The sequence below is a fragment of the Theobroma cacao genome, chromosome 6 (assembly GCF_053813885.1).
Source record: "Theobroma cacao isolate CCN51 chromosome 6, ASM5381388v1, whole genome shotgun sequence".
Classification (NCBI taxonomy): Eukaryota; Viridiplantae; Streptophyta; class Magnoliopsida; order Malvales; family Malvaceae; genus Theobroma; species Theobroma cacao.
Genome location: NC_142644.1, coordinates 2,686,143 through 2,700,388, shown reverse-complemented (window position 1 = coordinate 2,700,388; position 14,246 = coordinate 2,686,143). Strand labels below are relative to the sequence as shown.

The 14,246-nt window shown below is 34.6% G+C and overlaps 2 protein-coding genes and 1 pseudogene across 7 annotated transcripts; all 3 read right to left on the bottom strand.

The window, feature by feature from the left end:
* Nucleotides 1-350: 350 nt before the first annotated feature.
* Nucleotides 351-6,217, bottom strand: LOC18595293 (protein NO VEIN-like). Of its 5 annotated transcripts, none has more exons than XM_088807423.1 (4): nucleotides 3,867-6,217; nucleotides 2,883-3,092; nucleotides 2,260-2,325; nucleotides 351-2,093 (listed from the first exon to the last, which is right to left on the bottom strand). In XM_088807423.1, the coding sequence occupies exons 1-4, from the start codon at nucleotides 4,356-4,358 to the stop codon at nucleotides 1,977-1,979; spliced, it is 885 nt and encodes a 294-aa protein (XP_088663549.1). In that variant the 5' UTR covers nucleotides 4,359-6,217; the 3' UTR covers nucleotides 351-1,976. The 5 variants fall into 5 exon arrangements, with proteins under 5 accessions (XP_088663549.1, XP_088663551.1, XP_088663550.1 ...); XM_088807425.1 differs by having other exon boundaries at nucleotides 351-2,059; XM_088807424.1 differs by having other exon boundaries at nucleotides 351-1,792.
* On the bottom strand, nucleotides 5,737-7,554 carry LOC148761982 (putative F-box protein At5g55150). Its single transcript, XM_088807313.1, has 2 exons — nucleotides 6,504-7,554; nucleotides 5,737-6,023 (listed from the first exon to the last, which is right to left on the bottom strand). The coding sequence occupies exons 1-2, from the start codon at nucleotides 7,552-7,554 to the stop codon at nucleotides 5,737-5,739; spliced, it is 1,338 nt and encodes a 445-aa protein (XP_088663439.1).
* Nucleotides 7,555-9,533: 1,979 nt separating this feature from the next.
* LOC18595292 (putative disease resistance protein At4g10780 pseudogene) lies at nucleotides 9,534-13,127 on the bottom strand (annotated as a pseudogene). Its single transcript, XR_016027071.1, has 2 exons — nucleotides 10,221-13,127; nucleotides 9,534-9,890 (listed from the first exon to the last, which is right to left on the bottom strand). The product of XR_016027071.1 is annotated as a putative disease resistance protein At4g10780 pseudogene (transcript).
* Between the last annotated feature and the right edge of the window lie 1,119 nt (nucleotides 13,128-14,246).

Genomic DNA, 14,246 nt, shown 5'->3' with positions numbered 1-14,246 from the left:
AATACAATATGAAAAAGTTAAAGATATAAGTAAGCAAATCAATAATGAGAAAATCCCTCTTTAAGTTGCATATATACTTAAAACAAGGAATCACATAGGGTAACTAATAGGAAACCGAATAATTTAAACAGCCAGACACAGTGTACTATCCTATAATTTCAATTTTACAAAGTTTATTTGAAAAGATGGCAACCGAAAATGTCTAGTTACATATGGATAACATATGGACAAGACTATCCTTTCCTTATTCTTGAAAAAACACATTTATTGACCTTTTATGCCTATTGAAAATACAGCTCATACAATTAAAAAACTCTTAAAAAAATGGGGCCACTTAATTGAGGCATACCTTTTTACTTTTTCTGGTACAAGGAAGACTATTACAGCTCAAATCTAAGATTCTACCAACCCCATCCCACCCTTACCGCTTGAGCCTTTTTGTGCCTACTACCTTTCAAGGTGCACACCCGAGGCACTCAAGGTGGGTGTCTCAATAAAGGTGCCTCAACTGAAGGGGTCAAAGGAACCTTTACTAAATTCTGCTCCAACTTAGCACTAATGCCTCAACTGTACTGAAAAACATTTTTCCCCGAAGAAGGTAAAAACAGGATTATGCTTTAATACACTATTGAAAGTAAACAATCTTATCTCATATGCTCATGCTCTTCAAGTTACCAAGTGCTCAAAAGAAGATATCGAAAGGATTCAAGGAGCATTTACTAGATTCTGCTGCAATTTAGCACTTAGGTAAATAACAACTTATTTCAACCAACTAAGCACAGTAGACTCACAGCAACGTTTAGAAATCTAATAAAAGGAGACAAAGAAGAATTGACTTCATTTTCTTCTTCTTCTAAGCTGTTGACTTGCCAAAGAAGAGCATTCTTTGCAGAACCTATGCATAAAATAAAAGTCCATGAAATGCACCTCATATTACAGTGAGATTAAAAGAAAAACCCTCAACGTCCAGCCTCATGCAGATAACATTCAGGAAAGAAATAAGTACTCAAGAGAGATAAAAATGCAACTGATCCCTCAAACATGTACCACCTAAAATTAAAAAGATAGGAAACTAAACTAGGAATCCAGTGCAAGTGTCAGATCTGAGTCTGTAACTTGTCCATTGTCTATGTAGATCAAAATTATTTGCCAGTGTCAATGCAAATATGTATCGCAGTCTCTCTCTCTCTCTCCCTCTCTCTCTCTCTCTTCTACTATCTAAGACTGCATGTGCAAGTGTTCGGAATAAAAAAATAATGCAACTACAAAGTTGATAAAGCTTCTGCTCCTCCCTCTCCCTCTCTCCCTCTATGCACAGTCATATCCACAGCTAAGCTTTTCCACAAAGCCTGATTAAATTAAAATTCCAAAACTTACCCCCAATCAGTAAGTATTATACCAAAAAATCAGATCATTTGACATATTGTTGAAATCTTAATATCCTGCACGCATAGAGGTGTCAAAGAAAAAGTAGTGAGGAACTGCAAATATGAAGTAGATAAAGCTATAATATATAATGACACTCAAGTTTACAATTAGCTGTTTGGGTTGATTGTATTCTCTTATCAGGGAATAAAGATTGCTTCCAAGATAAATAAAAGACACCAGGAAAAATTCCAAATTAAAAATGTGAGGAGAGAGAATATGTGATGCGATAAAAAGAGAAATAAATTGAACTTCTCAATTCACGGGAAAAGAAACAAACTGGAATACTCTGACAATAACCACTGATTCGAGGGGCTATCTACATCAACTTCCTCTCCAGGTGAAGGAAGAACAGAATCACTATGTCCTTGAAGGAAGAAAAACAAATATAGGTTGTTGGTCCAGAAATTGTCTGTAACATCCACGCTCAGACTTCTCCAGTGTAAATGCTATAGAAATTTTTGTTGTTTGCACATCAAGATGAATAATATCAGCCTGCTACTTTTGGGATGCTACAAACCATATCTTGTTATCTATCCCACATGGAACCTTTATAATACCATTTGCCAAAATTTCTTTTCTAATAACAATAAAAGAATTATTGAGCATGTTCCAAAACACCATACACTGGAGCCTGTGGAGAAAGAGTCATACGGAAGGATGAAAATCTGAAAACATGGAAATAATATTGATCTTATCATTTCCTTTAGATGTTACTGATACAAAGCATGTGATCCAACATTTATTATCCAGTTGATTATTGTCTCCACTCAACAGCATTTCAAAAGAGTCAACATTACAAGAAGGAACTAGAGTTGGCAAAACAAAACCTACCCAACCATCACTTATATCAAACTTGACAGGAAACCCATTGGAATGAATCTCAGGAGCATCTGTAACCTGCAAAATGCCCAAAAAACTAAGCCCATAGAAACCAGTCATTAACAGAATACACCCAGTAAGTACCTTTCAATTGAGATTCTTGCAGCAAACAGTGCAGGAAATGGTATATTCAACCTTAATGCAGGAAGAAAATCACTCTGTCCATAACCATTGACTAACAATCTAGTGACCATTTTTGGATTCTCAAAAGTAGAATAAATGATGTTTTGGCAGTCAAGAAAATTCCATTCTACTTTTTGATATGAAAGAGAAAATGGACAAGCTTAATTAAAATTAGTATAATATTTTCCAGTTCAAGGAAGCTAGCTGCTAAATATTAACTTGAACAAAAGGATAGGAGCCACAATATTTGTCTTGTTTAATTATCTAACCTCTTCTCCCAACTGTCACTCAATGGACCATTTAAGTCTTATTCGTACACTTTCAGATATCTTCTACTCAAGACATGAAAACATGGTAACAGACGACATTGCTTGAACAGAGCAAATCAGTGAGAGAGAATATAAATTAAAAAACTGAAATATATATGGATGAAACTGTTGCTTTCAGCATACCTGAAACACAGATTTGAAGCCAATGCCTTTCTTTCCTACACATCCAACAGATACTTTTTTGGTCGAGCTTCCAGAATCACAAAGAGCTCTGATGTTCTGAGCAGAAAAGCCTTGTTCGTTATTGAAAAGAATTATACCCGGCTCTTGAAGAATAGATGTTAGAGTTGGTTCCACAGTTTCAGAATAGACATTATCATCAGCATTTTCAACCTAAAGCAACACGACGCTCAATCAGATGCAGTTAACACTTCACCATTTAGTAGCAGCAGTTCAGAAAAATTTAATACTCCTCTATCCCATAATAAGGGTCCTCATCACTATTTTTTGGATGTCCCAAATATATTCTCCACAATCAAAAGTCAAAGGCTCATTATCTAACTTCCAACAACACCCTTTAATAATTTTTACAAACAAGAGGAAAAAGAATACCAAAAAACTACTTTACTTTTGAGAGATAAAGCTGTCAACTATAATTACTACTATGTGTTATACTGCTTCCTAAAGCTCTTTCAAAGAGGACAGTTATTGTGGGATAGAGGAATACCTAAATTAAGCATACCAAACACTGCATTGACCAATACACTAAACATCACACCATAAACAAAAAATACCAATGTGTTATAAATATTTTTTTAAGGATAACCTACAAACTTAAATATTAAAAATATTGGACTGACATGCACAAAAATACGATGCTGCTCCAGTGGGTCCACATGTGGCAAAAAACCAACTGCCTAAATATTAAAAATGACCTTCAAGAATACAGATACCTAAGATAAAATATCTGAATATAAATTTGTCCTCTAACATATTTCCAAGCTACTATGGAAAAGGAGTTTCCCACTAGTCTTTTTTGTAATTTAGAAATTAAGTTTCATAACAAATTGTGAGTCCAAAACTTATTTAATTTAAGCAACATTTTACAGCATGCACAGACCTACTGCACACAAATAAAAAAAAAAAAAAAGCAAAAAGCAAACTTACAAGCTCCAGAAGAAAATGTGAGTCCTGAGAGCATAACTCCTTAGAAAGAAAATGGAGTGCTCTCCCGATGCAAGCATGCTGCTTATTTAACATTCTGCTCTCCATATCTGACAGATTTGGATCCAGATGGAACTCATCTCGCCTGATTGACTCAATAACCAAGGCCACATCTTTCTGTTCATCAACTCTAGATGATTGTTTTCTGTTCTTATTGCCCAATGTCTCCGCAGAAACTTCTGCACCATCAATCATGTGACAAACTTCGGGTTGCTTGTATGTCCTATCAAATACTTTGTTTTCTTTCTCTGCATAGGAAAGCCTACCTATTGTATTTTGCATACAGTTTGACCTTGTTTTTAACTCAGACCTGCCAGTTTTCATCCCTAATCCCTCAGAGGACAGAAAGATGTTACTGATATCAGTGGAACAAAATGCAGCAAAATTCTGTATCCACTCCACTATGCCAAGTAACAAGCATACTTCATGTAGCATAACACAGTCTCAGCTCGTTGCATCCACTCAAAAAATAGCAGAAGGGCAATAATAATAAGTACTGGCACAGTCCGCGAAGCAATATATCAGCTCCACGACCACTAAAAGGCCAACTCCTTTACTGTTAAGGCCTAAGAGTTATAAATAATTTATACTATACTAATGAAGTTTTGCCAGGTCATAATAATCAACAATGTGCCTTTGAACCAACAGATTAGATATCAGAGGTGGTAATTTATGAGCAGTGTTCACTGATTTGGGACAAAATCATGATACATCCCTGTAAAACAAATCTAAAATCAAAATAAGCCATGCTTTCTGAAAAAGTTTTATGCAGCTCTAAAGGCATTGGTTCTATCAGTGCATGAGACTTTTCCTACTAAAAGTTAGTAGGAAGATATGCAATACATACGTCAAGCTTCAAATATGCATGCCAAGCTTTTCCTTGCACATGAAAGCTTGCTTGTCAGCAACAAAATCCAAAATTCATCAATAATAATTTTTTGATTTTCATGACAGTCCATATATTCATGAAGTGAGCAATTAGACCCTCACTTGTTACTTTAAACACTTCCATATAATCAGAGTTTAGTAGGAAGTACCGCAAGACAAGCGGATGATGGAGCAAAGGGCCAAGCCCCAGCATTTTAAACGTCTTAACACCCTCATTACCACATATTGCCATGTCTAACTCATACAACGTAGTAATTTTCCATCCTCCCACAAAACATTGAATAGACGCATTTACGTAAACAATATAAAGAGTAGAAAGGAAGAAATTAGAAAAAAAAAAAAAGGGATTGAAGGAAATAATCATTATGTTTCAAACAATAATTTGGTCTCCAATTGCAGCAGGGTAGAAATTTTCAATTTTGTCTGCTACAAGTGAAAAGCTGTTTTCAATGTGGCTAGAGAGATACGCCCTGCTCATTCCCTGCTCATCAAAGTTTATAATTCCATATAACTCCATATTTTTGCTGAAATAGATATCTTTAACTCTCAAAAGTCAAAAAATAAAAAAATTTAAATTAAATAATAAACCTACTCTTCCCTTAAGGCTCTGTTTAGTTGTTGCTTTTGCTACTTGCTTTTCTGTAATTGCTTGTTACTAGCTATTAAAGTAAATTAAATTCTTTTTAAAAATTAAAAGTTGACTAAAATTCTAAAACATTATAACATTCCTAACATAAATATTCTTATATAAAAGTAAAACCATGCATTTCATTCTCCAAATAATTTTAACATTTTCACTTTGGGTTCTTCCAAAAATTGGCATCCAGTTCCTCCTTAGCCTACCTCAAGGATTTCAATATCCATACTAACCACTAAATCGCAACAAAACATGCTTATATACAAACATATCATTTCATTTGTCTAATTACCCTTCCTCAATGCTTATAGCCTTTTGAAGAGACGGAGTCCGGTGCATATCCAATCCCAACGAGCTCCAAGAATCAGCTTGGAGCGCCACCGGGACTGCCGGTGGGGCGCTGCCTGAGAAACTTTCCAAGCCGTAACACTCTTTCTGGGCGCAATAAGCTCGCGCCACGCCTGCTTCACGGCCTGGTCGGCTCTTTCCCGAACCTTCTTCGGGACTACGCCAGAGGCAGTGTGGTGTCTCTCTGTTTCTAAGGCTGACTGTGGCAGCTGCTTGGATTAGAGTACCTGTTGTGGTTGGATTTGGGTTGTTAGGGCTAAGATGAATTGCAGAACGTTGGGGTTTTGGAGGCCAAAATTGGGATTTAGAGATTGGAATGGTGGCTTAGGTGGAGGACGGCCGCCCGGGGTGGAATGGACAGTGGCCGTGAAGGGAAAGAAGGAAGTAAGGGAGGCTTTATTTGAATTTTTCCGATTTTCATTTTTTATTATGCTACCGAATAATTTATTTTTATTTTTACTTTTGATCCTAGTGTAATAGTATAATGATAATTGAGGAAAATTTAAAAGAAAAGCCAAATTTTATATATAAAATTAAAATATTACATGACTTCAGAGAGCTTCAAATACCCAAACTAAAACAAATTTAAACTGACTTTAATTTAAAATTAATTGGTGGTAAAATCCAAGTATAAGGAGGTAGATTTTTATGTGAAGGTTTGAATTGATAATGTTCTGCAAGAGTTTCATCTTTTATATGGAAAATACCAACATCTCGAGGACCATATGGCTGATATGCATACATATCGAACAAATCATCTATGAAATATATAGAATTCGGCTGTTCTGCTTCAGGAAAATCTAAAATTGAGATGGCTAAGGTTCTGTTATCTCCCACAAACACTACATCTCCGTCTATGTTCTTCACCTCCTTTTGCTCTAACAATTCACCACTTTGATCATCCAAAATCAACTTGAAAATTTTGAAATTCTTAGTCAAATAATTATCATCCTTGTCAAAATCCAAATCTCTTTTTATAGAGAATAAATTTCCCTTTGATGACTCAACAAGATATGCTTTATATGAATAGTTATCTAAATTTTGATACCATTTGTCTGCAGGCACAAGTGTCTTCAACTTTGGTGGTTTCAAAGTGTCATCGAGACTACTATCATTAACATCAAAAGAAACTATCATATTCCAATTTCCAATAGCATAAACTAAACTTCTATAAAAAATAATATCGGTGAAAAGAGTGAAATCCTTATCCAGATATATCCAATCTCTTTGCCCAGATTTGTAGAAAGCTAATCTGTAATGCGTGCCATGAATAACAACCACCACATAATTATCTGGATACGATAATGGGTCAACTGATAAGATAACCTTCTGAATGTCGTATTGGTAGCTCGATGTCTTGACAACTTCAATTTTAGGAAGATCAATTGTGATTCCATCCTTAAAAGGGTTTAAGAGAGTTATAATCATATTCTCATCCACCATGGCCAACCAATCATAACAAGAACCACAAAATCTCGTACCATAAGATTTTGGTAACTCAATGTTGCAAATTTTTGCTTTGGCTTGTAAACTGTATAATTTTCGATTTTTGTTGCTCTTTTTGGTTGGAATCACCAGCATGGGAACTAGATTAAGCGCTGATCGCCTTCTTGAGTCAAGAAAATCATTAAAAACTGAATACCAATTCTTGCAAACTGCACCAAATTGAACCAGCGTACCAGAAGCTTTTAATTTGTCAAGAATCAAAAAGAAACAAAGTGTTGGAAGATTTTTCCAATCTGCTTCAGCATTCTCCATGTTTTCTTAGATCAATAGTCTAAAAATATGAACTTTTTTATTAATGAAACAATATGCAAAAGTAAAATATTATGAAAAACCACAAAAGATATAGAAAAGAGAATTACCTGGCTTTCTGCGGGGTATGTTGTGCTCTTTTTTAAGTTACACTTAAATGAATAGAAATTAAGTTTTTATATTGTTTGACATCATAAGTCCAATTCAAATTAGGAATATATTTAAAGTGTTATAATACAACTGGAAAAAGTTAAAAAAAAAAATCCAATTGAAATTAGGAATAGAATTCAAATATTATAATACAACTGAAAAACAAATAAACATCAACTTTTAGTTGAATTCCTACTAAAATAAAAACTCAGTATTTTTATCCCTTAATAAACTTTGTAAAGTGAAAGCTTGAATTTATAACTTGTTCCTGTTTGGTTCGGATATGATAATATACTTGATGTCTTGCGACCCTGAGCTCTGGAATAATCTGACAATGACCACTGAGCTGATTGCAGGGTTATCTACCTCAAGAAAGCACAGAATCACAATGTCCTTGAAGGAAGAAAAGCGAATACAGGCATACATGGAAATATACTATAACAGAATATTGAAACCAATAGGCAACCTAATAATTTAATATTAAGTCTTTTTTAGAAAGTTTCGATTTATTCTGCTGAGGGGGAGATCTGATAATATTACCCGAAATCTGATGACATAATCTTCCTGTTTGTCAATATAATAGGTATTAATCTTATTGAGCTCCCTGTCTAATGAACCCGTGCCTTGTGCTGGTGAATTCCCCGCATTGCTTCCACCCTCTGACAATTTTCTATCGCCTGATCTTGACCCTTTCTTTCCATTACAATGGGGATTTATCAGTTTCACTTGCTTCTTCAACGCCTTGTAAGACATAAACTTGCGTTCCCATCCAGGCAAGCTTTTTGCTACCTCAGACGGATGCCTTTTTCCAAGCTTCATCTCTTCTTCCTGTCAGAGTTTCAATGATTGGTGGAGGTTGAAGCAGCAAGAAGTACATATGAATACTACATTGCAAGCAATTCTTTAGAACCCCAGGCAAATTATTCGCATCACCGCAATGCTCTTGAAGGCTGGAACCATGAAGATTACAACAAGGTAGATTCCAGTATATTCCTGATGGCATTTCCAAACTTTTATATTCCAGGATGCTTCTGCAGAATTTGGATGTTCAATCAAAAAGTCCACATCACTTCTTCCTCAAACAAATGGATAGGCCATGAGATCCTAGTTAAATCCCAAACGCTTTCCGTTGTCTTACTCTGAGAATACAGATAAAATCCACGAATGGCATGTTTGCATTATCCTGGTTGACTGGTTTCAGATTTTTGCCAATATGAACAAGGAAGTTTCAAGTGAAATTTGTGTCTCGGAGTTGTAAAACATTTTGTAATTTGTAGCAGGATGTGAAACTCTCCAATCGGGTTTTCATATAACTTGCATCGGGGGGAAAGGTAAAATTATTGAAGCCATAGCCATTTTCAGATTGAAACTCCACACTAACAAGTTGTTTGTTTTTCCATCTTTGTCATGGACTTCAAATAGAAGAGAGGGAAGAGAAAGAGAGAGGAGGCGGCAAGGAACAGAGGAGCAGATAGGGAGGAGAAGAATCAGTCATTTACATGGGAAAGCAACATTTTTTTAGGAAGATAGATTAGGCAACTTACAAGGCTAATATCATTGTCATTACCATAGGAATAGAAGACAACTAGAAAAGCCTTTACATTGAACTAGTGTTGTTCACTGATGGACTCCAATGCCATCAAGATGGTTTATTCGACTGACCTTCACCATACCAGCAATATCTACTGATATTTAGTTTTCAAAGAAAAAAATAAAGGGTCCTGTTAAATTCCTAAGCAACGTGGTTTAGATGGCAAACCTCATGACAAGAACTAAAATGACAGCAAGCAGAGATGTAGAAGAAAACAGTTCTAATTTTTGTTTCACTGTAGTTGAGAACTATCAAGTGATAGATATAAATAGAAATTTCGCCAAACAAATCAAGTATGGGATATGATGAAAACAAGACAACCACACAAAACAGAACATCCAAATTACAATCTCGGTCCAAGACAAACTAAACTTGACAAGTGAGAAGAAAACCAAACAAGACTTTGTGGTTTATTACATCTGAGTTCTTCATTGTTTTTTATTCCTCAAGATCATAACCCCATAAAGTTATTAGACCATGGAGTAAGTGTCTTGTCTTCCCATTCTACCTCTTTCCAGCATCCTTTCTCTCTTTCAATGTTGATTTCAACATACATGTAGCTATCATCAAACTGATTGACTTGTCCATGCGCCAGTCTCTGCCCAATGAATACGAAGACATGCAGATGTGCAGAAAATTTATTAGTGCTTCTTTAGTTGTTCCCAAAGATGTGTTTACTGTACATGTAATGAGGACTATGAAGAATTAAAAATTATTGGGTCATTCGAAGCAAGAAAATTTACTAGTTGCCAAATATATTGGATGAATTAGGGATTAAAATGATTGATGAATAAATGAATACTACTGGGACAGGAATTTTAGAGACCTTATCATATCAAACACAGTTAGCATGTCATCTCACCTTTGAAGACAATGATAATATAAGAGAGAAAAATAAGGGAAAAATTGCTTCTAAAATATGACATACCTTTCCTTTATAGTTTTATCGTTGCCAAAACGTAGGACGTAGAGTGGCTTCATCCTTGAAGTCTACCTCTTTCCACCAATCTACACGTTTGAAAGAGGGTAAAAAAGCATTTCGAGTGGCTTCATCCTTCCATTGAAGCTCTTCCCACCACTCCTCATATCCTTCAATGCTGATTTGTTTCCCACTGTCAAAGTTGAGCGGAAGCTTTTTCAATTTTGGGCAGTTGAATTCTTTGATTTGCCTCAAACATGGGAAAGGTAGGGCATCCCAATATATGCTCTTCAATTCTAGTAGTTCTCGTAAATCAAGCTTTCTAGCTTAGCAAATGGGCTTGGCTACGGAACTCCAACCACAGTTGCAACTTCACTTATTATTCCTTCCATTCTTAAGCAAAACATTACACTAAGACACTTCAGATTTGGAGCAAAAATAAGCCATGCCATGTCCGTCAAGTTGATGCATTTGCTTATGCAAACCCGGTTCAGTGCGTGGAAGCAAGGACTAAAAGTATTAATATTAGTTGGAAAGAGTGAGGAGGTTCCTTCTTCTAATTCCTTCTCCATCTTCCTTATTGCCATCTCTTCCAAGCTTTTACAACAGCTAATATTTAGGCGCTCTAAATGCTCCATATTTGCTAAACATAAAGCATTCAATACCTTTGTCTTCCTTAAATCTCGGAGGCATAAATGCTCAGTGTATCCTCGTAACTTGTGCGAGCTCAAAAGGCTTTCTAAAGCAAAAATACATTTTATTTCTATAATCAGCTCATCCAAATGTTGCAAGTATTTTAATTCCTTTATTAAACCTTCATTGTCACCATTTAGGATATTGTCTTCATCCATTTCATCTCCACAAGATTCTGACGTAGTCATTACGAATCTTTTCAACTTTGAAAATCTACATATCAGCTGTCGTGGGATTTTTGGCACATAATATGTCTCAAATAATTTCAAAAATTTTAATTTTGACAACCTATTCAACTCAATTGGTAACTCTTTTATTCCTGTATATGACAAATCAAGATACTCTAGTGAAATTAGTTCTGAAATTCCCTTTGACAACTCACAGAGATTTAAATTTAAAGACAAGACTAGAACTCTCAAATTGGGCATAATTGAAAGAAACCATCACTAATCACCTTCAACTTGTTGTCGATGAGAAATAAAGTTTGAAGATTAGGGTATGCAGGGTTTCCTCTTAGATCTTCAATTCCATTCTTCACCAATGACATTCTCACCCCTTCCCAATTTCCAACATCAAATGCCTCAATTGATCCTTCCCCTACTCGTACAAGAAATTTCTTCTCAAGTGCTTCACACTCACGTGCTATCCACAAAAGCATGTCATGGATTACATCATGCATCCTTACAAATTTTACATCTTCATCCCTTTCTAATAAACATGCATTGAGAAGAGAATTGATAATGTTGTACCCTTGCATTCGAGCTCTACTTATGTTGTCAAATTCATTCAAAAATCCCTCGCAAAACCAAAAACCTATTAACCCATAAATGAAAATTTTAGAATATTTAGAAAACAAACTACAGTACAAAAGGCAAGACCTCATCGTGTTAATAAGCAAGCTATCATAACTAAATTTTAAAAGAGGATACACCTGTTCATCCATTCTTGCTAATTTATGCGGAAACTCTTTTAAGACCTCAATCGCATACTTCTAATCTTGGGGCATCTTCTTGCAAGCCATGGCTTGACCGATTGTAATCAGTGCAAGTGGCAGTCCTCCACACTTTGCAGGTACTTGTTTAGCTAGCCCTCGAATGTCAAGATGGCTGTCAAGGGTTTCTCCTCCAACCTTCTCTTTAAACAATTTCCAAGCTGCATTTTCGCTTAAACATTTTACTTCGATTTTCTCATGAGCTTCCATTTCTCCACATACCTCTAAAGAACGAGTAGTAAAAACTAGTTTAGAATCATTTTCCTAATTCGGTACAGTTATTCCAACTTTGATCAAATCCACCCGCTCCCACACATCATCCAACAGTAGAACAAACTTTTTTTGATCAACACTCTGAAAATATCTGTAGCTTTCTCATCGCAACTTTTATTCTGCCACAACTCATTTGAACCTTTTCGATAGTGTGATCTTTAGAAGTCACCACCCAAATTACAATATCATAATCGATTAGGTTATTGCTTAACTTGTTGTTAATTTGGGTCCAGAGTGTTGTTTTACCAACTCCTCCCAAGCCATATAACCCAATAATGCCCACACCTTTTTCTTCAAGTAAGTGCCAGACATTAGCCAATGTTGATTCCAAACCCACCGTGGGCTCAGTAGGTCTTACATCCACTTGGGGTGCAAGTTCATTCTTAGCTACCCTTTCAAAATCTCCTTCATTCTTTAGATCAACTATTTCTGCAAGTTTTCTAGTCACTTGTTTACCAAAGTTGTAGCTAGACTTACAATTCTTGGAAAAGCAGCCACCAAAACATAATTTCTGAATTTGTTGAGTGCCACCTTTGATCAATACCTCAGCTTCAGCTCTCACAATCTGCACCCTTGAAAGCCAGAGTTGAACTTGGTTGAGCGGCACCATACGTTGTTGTTCGGCAAGATCTACCCTTCGCTTCACGTCATCCCTTTGCGCATTCAGTTTTGCCAATTCCACACTAAGAGCTTTGAGATTATCTTCAAGCTTACGTGTATAACTTGCATGTTAAACAATGCAATCCCAGCAACGAGAGACTGTATCCTCCGTTGAGATTGAGATTAAGCACAAATTTATCATGATTTAGTGATCAAATATTTGATTGATGAACAAAGAAAAAAGAAATGAATTGTGGGTTTGAGGAGATTGACTGCTTGTTTTGATGAATTTGTGGTGAGCTAATGTATTGACTTAGACTTCTCTCGGCCATGTTTCACCCATTAGAATTAGGATTGTTTAGTAGCTGCACCAGTGATTGGTTGGTACTAAGATAATAAGAAGTATTAATCAGAAAAGGACACATTGCTTTCAATATAGTTGAATTATTAATAAGAAAAGGTCACATTAATTCCAATGTAGTTGAATTATTAATGGACACATTGCTTTCAATGTAGTTGAAGAAAAGGACAAGCTTTTAATAAGAATCTGAATAATAATACTACTAATTTGACTACCATATATAAATAGGTAATTCTCTTTTAATTCAAAAAAAGAAAAAGAAATTGATGCTCTTTTAATTGCTATGATGAGAAATCTTGAAAGGACACCTTATAAAATGCATATTATTATTATATGTTTGGCTTTCTTTGTCCTTCAAATGTATTTTTGATAATCATATTAGGCAAAACAAAATGTTCACTTCCCCTTTGAACTTGTCAAGAGTTTTTACATTTCTCTTTCATTGGCGAGTTTGATATTACAGGTCTGTTTTGTTTGAAGTAAAATATTTTTCGAAAAACGTTTTCAGGACTTATACTTGTTTGGAAGATAAAAAATTAATTTTAAATGTAAAACATTTTGCAAGTTAACAGGGTTAATCATGAAAAATATCTTACATCTTTTAAAGGCGTAAAACATTTTTCAGAGAGTAACAAAAGGACTTTTATACTAAGTTTATGAGTATAAGTTTGATGAATATTAATATTTAACTTAAAATATTAAAAAATAAAAATATTAATATTTAACTTTAAAAAATTAATTTAAATAATTAATATTTAAATTATACAATGTTATTAAAATTAAAAAATAATTTTTTAATGAAACCTGTAATTAAATTTTTTATTTATAAATGGAATAAATCTTACTAATAATTATAATAAAAAATATTTCAATGTTCATCATTTAATGAATACACATTTATAATACGTTTAAATCTTACTAATAATTATAATAAAAAATATTTCAATGATCGTCATTTAATGAATACATATTTATAAGTATAGGTTTTGGATATCTTACACAATTGATGAATATTTATATTTTTATAGTTGTGATAAAAAAGCCATAAGATGGAAAATTTTTTGAAAATTAGAGATTATTTTTATTACAGATATGTAGTTAAATGCTTTGGGAAATA

Coding starts and splice junctions, on each gene's coding strand:
- LOC148761982 (XM_088807313.1), bottom strand. CDS start 7,554: ATGGAGAATGCTGAAGCAGATTGGAAAAATCTTCCAACACTTTGTTTC. Junction 6,024..6,503: donor ATATGGTCCTCGAGATGTTG/GTATTTTCCATA, acceptor CAACCACAACAG/GTACTCTAATCCAAGCAGCT.
- LOC18595293 (XM_088807422.1), bottom strand. CDS start 4,358: ATGCTACATGAAGTATGCTTGTTACTTGGCATAGTGGAGTGGATACAG. Junction 3,093..3,866: donor CACATTTTCTTCTGGAGCTT/GTAAGTTTGCTT, acceptor GTGTTGCTTTAG/GTTGAAAATGCTGATGATAA. Junction 2,326..2,882: donor GCTTCAAATCTGTGTTTCAG/GTATGCTGAAAG, acceptor GGCATTTTGCAG/GTTACAGATGCTCCTGAGAT.